Genomic DNA, 9,289 nt, shown 5'->3' on the forward strand with positions numbered 1-9,289 from the left:
AGGGGAAGGGAGACTCTAGGGGAAAAAGGCGAGTGCTCCTAGTAAGTTTAGAACCAATAACCTAAGGTAATATGATGGAACAAAGAAAAGTAACTTGATCACCCGACCAAATGTGCTTACTCTATATGAAATAATTATTAAGGTATAATTATGTATTATAATCAAATATATCTAGAAAATTAGAATTGTTAGTAATTATCATCATAACAATTGTATGAAAATACAATTACACATTAATAACCTAACACACCATTAAATCTATATGTAAAATCATTATTATTTCACTTGTAAAATTTATTAAATAAAATTTTATAAAATAATTTTATATAAAATGTTTTCTTTTACTCATATCCAACGTGTGAAATTTTTTTGTGATTGTATGTTTATGCATGTATGTATGGACTAAATTTTACTAAAAATCTTTACTTTCACCGATATTTAGAGATTAAATTTATTAGTAAAGCTTCCTTACGAGATATTTTGTATTCAGATATAATAGCTCATAAGTTAGCAATACAGTATAACGCCAGCAGGATATATACGTTCATCATTATTTAGTTGAGAGAATTTTAAATAGATACTACCTTATATATAAAAGAGCAATCACCACTCTATTATATATACGTCGAGACCTTGTGAGGAGTGGTTCCATAATAATACAGTTGGAAGATTAAAAAGTTGGGGAAGAAAAGAAAAACAAGATTGAATTGGGACTTTATACAATAATTCCGGGGGGGGGGGGTGCAAAATGCTCTCAATCAACAAGTACATGCATACCAACTATGTTTTTCAAACATTGAATATCTTGAAGGAGTCTACCACAGTCATCAATCTATCTTTCATCTTATCCCATCTTCTCTCATTTGCCCCGGTTGTCAAAGTATAGAATTTACCTGATAAAACACCCACATCACAATGTTATGTATTTGATGGATTGTTCATAGGAACATGATGGAATGAACTAATGTATGAAAACGATGTACATAAATTATCTACTTTTAATAAAAGCTCGTGAACAAGGAGTATTTTCCATATTCATGTAAAATTACGATTTTTACTTTTACTTGTTGCCGATGAAAACTAATTAAACAGTAAGACAATCTACAGATGCAATACACATGGTATATACCAATGTGATGATACCTGGACTCGTGTGTCGGCTAAGGTATGTTTCCAACATGATGGTCTAAGTTTTTCTATGTACTCGAGGATTATATACTCAAAACCATGTCCAAATTTGTGCTCAACAAGGGTGTTGAAATGAAGAATCGAAATGACATAGTAACCACGCATATACATACCATTTCCAATAGAAACTGCAGTGAGAGCATGTCGAGTGTAGTTTGGAGCCCGAGTGATAAACTCGAATGTATAATAAGCTTTTCCATCTACATCATGCTGTGAGATATGCATGACACAAAACATATCAATCCATAATGTTCACTAAACAAATTCTAAAAGCTTAACAAACAGGAAGCTAATATCAATACGATTAGGAGCTATGTTATGTTATTTGGACTCGAGAATAACTGTCGGATAAGGTATGTGTCGAAACCAGTGTGCTCAACATTATCTAAGTATTTTGAGGGTCTTTGGAGGATTATATCCTCATACCCATGTCAAAATGTATATCCAATAGATTAGAAGAGCGTTTGACATTCAAAAATTCAAAGTTTAAGGCAATTCCCTGAGCTAACAATGATATGAACATACCTGTTCATTTTGGACACAACATTAATTCAAAACGGGAAAATAATATAGACACGACGTGAATACATCAATCCATTAAAATCTACATGACATGAACTATTAAGTTTCAGTTTATATAAAATTTTCACTTTAAACACAATTATAAGATGTGGAAACAACATGAATACAACACAAATTCACATGGATGGCTTAAACTTAGACTCTTAGTATGATAGAAATCTGCACATGCTGACATGCATGTCCAAACAACATAGCATAACACGATCCACCACAACATTACGAGAAGGTTATTAGATAAACTAGTTGAGAAAGTTTTCAAGACAAAAGTATGATTTCATTCAAGGTTAAGATACAACACTTGGTCATGTCTTTTATCATATTTGAAGGTATCTTGGAGGGTTATATCCACATATCTATATCCAGATATTCGTCAGATATAGGTGTTGGGACAAAGAATGAAGAATTAGATCAACATAATTGAAAACAACAAAGAAATAACAATAAAAAAGGGTAACAAAACTATGAACTATCTTAGCATCAAACAATACAATTCCCGAAACAAACCTCTGCTGCCTGAATTAGCTTTGTTTTCTGAGTTGGAGGCGCCAAAACTTTCTTGATTAGAGTCTCAGCAACCTGTGAGAAATTATTATGAAAACTAAGATCTCACTTTCCTTTTCTTTTTATGTTCTGATTATGATGATATATATAGTATAGAAAACCCATGGCAAACCTCTTGTGGAGACCCGAAATCTCGAATGTCTTGTTTGTTGGTTGGTATCAAATTAACACTCACACTTTCTAATGGCTCAATAACATCTTTGAATACCTTGTCTTGACCTTCAATAACTACTTCCTGCACACTTGGAAGTGAGACTATTTAATTTTAGTTTCTGATAAATCAAATCCGAAAATGACTATGTTCCTCTGAATCGGATAGAATAGCCGTATCTGAGTAACATAGGTAGTTACATGCACAAAGTATACCTGCCACCCAAATGGATAGAGAAATGTGTATCCATCTTTCTTGTCTGTGACCGGAAGAAATCCCTTTTTAGTTTCTGCAGCAACTGAACCATATGAATGTGTCCTCTTAGCATATCAGCAAATTTTATTCAAAGAATCATCATACTGCATAATAGCATGCATGTTGAAATGATTTCGAGTAGGTTCGACAACTTAGGACGATACAATAAATCGAACATGATACCAATGCATTAACATACATTATTAGCATGTCAAAGTTTATACATATCAATAACTTCTCGAATGATATTGTGACACGAAACAATGTACAAACACAACATAAATACATAGATTGCCGAATATAGTTTCAATTTCAATGCTTCAAACAACATACATACATGCAGTAGGAGTTTGGTCAACAATTGAAACCAGAGGAGCAGTGATTCCAGCAGCAATTATTTGGCGTCTCCCACAAATCTCTGCAGATTATTTTTTTGAAAAAAATATCTTTACAATATAAGCACTGAAATATAGAAAAATAAATGCTCAATAAACCTCCACAAATACCTCTATACATTAACAACGAATCACCATACCAAAATCTAGAATTACTAAATTAAGAAAAAGAAAAATAAGTTCACCTTGAAAATGAGAAGAACTAGAAGAAGAAGCAGCTAAAGAGGATAAATGTTCAGCCCGGACATGAAGAGAAACACTTGTTTTACAGCTAAGAAATGCACCATGAGAAAGCTTCTGCAATCCTTTCTGTTCAACAGATAAAACAGGCAAAACCCCTCAATTTAAAATCCAACCAAAAGAAGAAGTTGAAAGAAAATAAAAAAGACCCAAAGCTGGAAAGCGAAATAGATTGACAATGCTGATGAGAAAAGAAACCTGGGGAAATGAATTAATGAACAATGTATGATGAAGGGAAGGTATGGAATTCTGCAAAACTGCCATTGTTTTTATAGTTTGTGCTCCAGTTCATATGAACTACAGAATGGGCAGCCAGAAAAACATGGGGAGAAATGTAGAATTCTTCATTGATGCCTTTTGTGGTTGGGATTTGTTTATCTTTGTGTTGTTATCCGTTGAGAGAGACTGAGTTGAGAGAGACTGAGAGAGTGCAAGTGGCTTTTCATGTCACACATAGGTTTTGGATTGGACCCATCTCTTTATTTGTAGATTGCGGAGGATTTAAGGATAAAATATATTTTATTTTAACAATTATATATATATATATAATTTAAAAAATAAACAAATATTACTTTATAATCATTATATTATTAAAAAATATTTTAAATCGTTTATTTATTTTTTTGATAATAAATAATTTATTTTAAAAAATTTATAAATAGATCAACTAAAATACGACTACAAACATATAATTTTGTCATTAATATTAAAATGAACATCTAATGTAACATGGTATAATAACATTTTTAATTTTTGAAACTAATAAATTTTATTAGTTTTATCTTAATTCATAATAATTCAATAAATTTAATCATTTATATTTTAAAATAGTGCTCCATCAATTTAATCTTTTTATGATATTGTCGAACTAAACAAATCCAATAAATCGAAGTAATAGTTCAATAATTGTATTCTATCATAAAGTAGCAACAAATTTTCTGTTAAATAGCTATTATACCATAAAACTAATTGAAACGTAATATAATATTTTTGGGAGAATATTGAGTAATTTAGGAGGAAAAAAGGATCAAAATGATGAAATTATATTATGGAGAGTTACATTTATTAAATTATTTTGAATTAAAATTAAATTTTGGAATGTACAAATTTTAAGGACTAAAATTATTATCATACCATATCATATTATTATTTTGTCTAATATTTAGTGGCCAATGATATGTTTATAACAATCTTTTATTGAGTAATGTGTTTATAAATTTTAGGGGGAAATGAATCATTTATCGTCAAATATATAATTGAGATTTGATTGGATTAGAAAATTTACATCGATTATTAAGATTATATAAAAAATGATAGACCAACCAGAATTATTGGTAAAACTTCAACCATGATGAGTACTCAACCAATCGAACCATTTCATGTTGATAATTATATTAAAATTTCAAATTCTTTAAGCAAAGACGATGGTAGATTATAAAGTAATATCTATTTATTTTTTAAATCAATTAATAATATATACACCCTACAATTTTAGTTACTCGAACTTATAATCTCTAAAAAATCTCTTTTACCATTAAGATCACTTGATGATTCGTATATTCCACATTAACACATATAAAACCGGACAAAATAGAGTGATCCCATAATTTATATATATATTTAAATTTTAATAAACTTGAAATATAAATTTGAAATTTATTCAAGTTCATATATATTTATAAATAATGAATCTAAATATATTATTAATACGTTCAAATTTTTATTTTATAAAAATAACAATATATTTTTTTAAAATTTTAATAATTTATATATATTTTGTTTTACTATATTTATTTTTTTACTCTTTGTCACACCCCAAATTATGGCCCAACATTTTCTTAAAAATTTTCTAATTGACTAAATTGAAAATTTTAATTAAATTTAGGGACCATAGTAAAATTTTAATTAAATTTGGATCTAAATTAATAAAGCAATTAAAATGGTAGGACTTATAGTGTAACTATAACATTTTTTGTGTTCTTTGTATCGTCCTGAGTCCATTGGTGTCAATCTTGTCTCTGTTGCCACCACCGACGTGTAAGGGGTGAGGAAGATCAAGTTTCCGACGTTGTGAAATTGAGCTCTCTGTTGTTCACCGCTTTAAACAAGCTTGGTAAGTTTTAATATCTGAATGTCGTTGACTTTTTCTGAAAACCTCCGTATTAACTTTTTGATATCTGAAGTCTGATTTTGCGATCCGTTTTGCTAAAATTTGACCCAAAGCCCTGAATCTAGCCCGTTAATCCGAAAATACTTAGTATTTCTAGTATTTTTGCTTATTTATTTGAGGTTTGATTATGGAATTAATTCGAGTATATATTTTTATGAACGTACTCGTGTTTCCCCCGATCGAGGGTCGATTAGATCCGGTGCTTCCCGTTCGTCAGATCTGCTCGATCCACATTCTTCGAGAGTTACTCGTATGTTTCTGTAAATTGTTTAAATATAAGTTATATTTATGTATGTGTTTCTGATGGTGTTACATTACTATTTTATACTATTTATCTAAACTGTTTTAGATTTTTTATGATACTGAATATTTTTACGACACGATATCTGATTTTTTTTAATACTATTTATCTGATATTTGATTTACTATATATTTCTGATATGATCTCTTGTTACTGTATTTCTGTATATGATTTCTGAGTATGAAATACTTTCATGTTTTAATGGATTAAACTACCGTTTTCACTCGAATAAATACATGTTTATTACTGTTATTGGGGGTATTATTGGAGGAAGTATATCAGGCCTAATCTATGACTTGTAAGATCTTACCGCATGCTCCTCTGCTTTGTGCACAGGGTAAGTCCTTAACGCAAGTTCTTATGCTATATGTATAAAGCCCTTATGGGTGTACATGTAGGTGTATGGTTATGAGAAACATACACATTCTGATATTCGGATGGGAGTATTGTTCATATTTTTAAAACATGTTTGATGAACTATTTTTTTATCGAAGTATTTTATCAGTATGTTTTTATACACCGTAAAGAGCACACTGGACTATTTAGCTCATTCTGTAAATTTTAACATTTTCAGATAGTAGCAGACCGTAAACTAGCAGACTTTGCATCAGGATGATCGACTACTCTTATTTGTGTATCATTGTATATCTCTATATACCTTTAGTTATAATTTGGTGACACGTGTTTTTGCTACTGTCTTGATATATTTGTATTACCGATATTTTAATATGTATATGTTTTACAAAGTTTTCTGATATATATATATATATATGTGTACATATTATATAGATTTTAACGTTATTTTAAGTATAAAAGTAATTTCAGAATACGATATATAATCGTCTAGATTTGATCATAATGTCCAGGCCGGATCTAAGAGGTTACACTCTTTGTTTTATAGACAATTTTATATATGTATTATAATGTTGTATATTATTATAAATTTATTTTTACGTGAAATAGATTATATACTATATAAAAATAATATAATATATTATATTAAAACATAGAAAAACATGTCCGAATCAAATCTTAAATGTCAAATTTGGATCCGATTTATATTTTAAAATATATTTATCGGAACTCATTTTTGAAAACTTAATATTTATGTTCAATAATTCTCGAAATTTCAAAAAAAAGTAAATTGGCTTTGAGTTAATGAACGTTGGGAGTTTACAAGCGAAAAACTTACCACGAAAACCCAAGCTACACTTGTCGGATATTTCATCCGGAGGACTAGGTGCTAGATGACATGTCCATGTCCCATCGTCATGAATACTTTGACTAAAGTATGTCCCGATATGTCCATGTACTAATAATACATCATAATTATTAAATTGATTACAATAATATTTATTATCATAAGTTTTAGATTTATCAGAAATATTCTCCTTCTTTTTCTTAAAGTTTTTTATTTTCATTCTCTTTAAATAAAATTAAAATTTATCACAATTAATAAATAAATTTGATTTTTCAAACAACTATAAACTGCGTCTATTGAATAGATGTCAAACACTTATCTTTAATTTAGATATCATTAACCTATATTACGTAGTATCATTGAAGTTTATTACCTCCTCTATCCTATAAAATTTGTTCATTATTAATTTTTTTTATTTTGACTCATTATTATATAAAATTTATTATTGATAAAATTTGAAAAGATATATTTTAAAAACCTTCAATCAAGAAGTTTTTAAATATATATTTTATAAAATTTAATTGTTTAAAATATTTAAAATAAGCATGATCAAAGTTTAAAAAATGTGATTTTTTTTTAAAAAGAAAAATTCAATAGGATGGAGAGAGTAATAAATAGTTTTGAATACATATTACCTTATAATTACCTCACATTATTTAAATAAATAGTTTTCGATATCCATTAATTGTTCGAGTGGTTAAAAATATTCATATTATCCTACTTTCAATCCTGTTATTAACCTTGAAAATATAATATTTATTTACTTAATCAAATGATATAAAAATTTAAAAATATTTTCTAATATAATTAAATTCGTCATATCTTTTCTTCTCATCCATATAATTAAAAGATATTACATAATGGAATTCAAGTTCAAATTTATTTAATATGTTTTTAGATCAGTTTTATGAATGAACTAGTTTAAATTTATATTATTAATTAATTAAACGACCTTAGTAGTTTATATATTGCTATTATCTTTTAAGATTTCGAGTGTGATATAACATTTATAATGATATTTGAATATTTATTATCAAATAATTGAAAATCTTTCGAACATATGTTGTATTGTTATCACTCTGAATATTGACTAATAAAAAAACGTTATATATATATATATGATAACATTAAATATATTTTAACATTATTTAATCTAAGAAGCAACAACCAATATATTACACTTAACTATTGGAAAAATATTCTAAAATTTATTGTTTTCATTTGGAAAAAGTCAGATAATCCTCAGACTATTATAAAAAATCCAATTAAGTCCTCGTGACTTTTTTATGACTAATTAAACATTTTAATCATAAAAATTAATCAATAATGATTATTAAATTTAATGACACTGTAGCTAACGAATGATGATGTCATGAACCTTTGTACACGTGGTAGTCTACATGATCAATTTTGATGATATGAATACTTTATCTTATACTCCACATCAGCAAGTAATTAAAAATCTTTATTCTTTTTTAAAAAGTAATAATTAAATCTTTCAGTAAAAAAATTTACTCAAATAGACCCTTTGGTTGGGGCTAAACACAAACTCTGAAAGTTCTAGCTAATTTGTGTGTTTAAGAAGTATTTTTTAAGTCAGTTTATAGTTTTAATATTCATTTATTATTTTATGATGGTTTTATTGTATTTTTTTTATTAAGACACAATTATACGACTAAAAAATTATTTATGAGTTTTAAAATTTTATATCTTTTCATGTCAAAAATAATTTTAACAACAATACTAAATATTATTAAATAATTTAAAAAATATTTTTTAATAATCTTAAGTAATTGTAAAATAATATTTGCTCAAATCTTTGTTAATAAATTGATAATATATACATCTTAAAAATACAATTACTCAAACTTATAAAATATATTTTTCGAAACAATATTAAACAAGTCCTAAATATTTTTACCATCATGACTCTATAAACTTTGACTTTTGTGAAGATGATGAACATGGTATGTCAAAAAAAAATCTCTCAAATGCACTCATTTTCTTATAATTTACACATCATTTTTGGTTTAAGTGGCCAACAAAATAATTTAATTCACCAAAACAAATCATCATCTATGTACTTAAGTCCACAAGAAAATAATTGAGTTAATAGGTACATATTGATGGCGTTCAATTTTTCTTTTTTAAAATACAAGTGATATATTATTTTATTAATTTTGACAAAAGATGACGTATTAATTATATTTTTATAATATTAGCTTAATCAACTTTAGGCAGGATT

General features: G+C 27.3%; 1 protein-coding gene across 1 annotated transcript; it reads right to left on the bottom strand.

Annotated features, from left to right (window-relative positions):
* Positions 1-773: 773 nt before the first annotated feature.
* LOC120219044 (psbP-like protein 1, chloroplastic) lies at positions 774-3,730 on the bottom strand. The gene is made up of 8 exons (XM_039215896.1): positions 3,571-3,730; positions 3,318-3,441; positions 3,075-3,155; positions 2,698-2,780; positions 2,444-2,566; positions 2,275-2,346; positions 1,302-1,398; positions 774-893 (listed from the first exon to the last, which is right to left on the bottom strand). The coding sequence occupies exons 1-8, from the start codon at positions 3,634-3,636 to the stop codon at positions 790-792; spliced, it is 750 nt and encodes a 249-aa protein (XP_039071827.1). The 5' UTR covers positions 3,637-3,730; the 3' UTR covers positions 774-789.
* Positions 3,731-9,289: the final 5,559 nt, after the last annotated feature.

The sequence above is a fragment of the Hibiscus syriacus genome, unplaced genomic scaffold, assembly GCF_006381635.1.
Source record: "Hibiscus syriacus cultivar Baekdansim isolate YM2019G1 unplaced genomic scaffold, ASM638163v2 tig00110204_pilon, whole genome shotgun sequence".
NCBI classification, from domain to species: domain Eukaryota; kingdom Viridiplantae; phylum Streptophyta; class Magnoliopsida; order Malvales; family Malvaceae; genus Hibiscus; species Hibiscus syriacus.

Bases quoted from the DNA above. Each gene is read 5' to 3' on its own strand.
- LOC120219044 (XM_039215896.1), bottom strand. From the start codon at position 3,636: ATGGCAGTTTTGCAGAATTCCATACCTTCCCTTCATCATACATTGTTC. The intron at 2,567-2,697 runs GTATACTTTGTG...CCAAGTGTGCAG, and splicing joins TCTATCCATTTGGGTGGCAG to GAAGTAGTTATTGAAGGTCA. The intron at 894-1,301 runs GTATGTATATGC...GTGTTTTATCAG, and splicing joins TGCAGTTTCTATTGGAAATG to GTAAATTCTATACTTTGACA.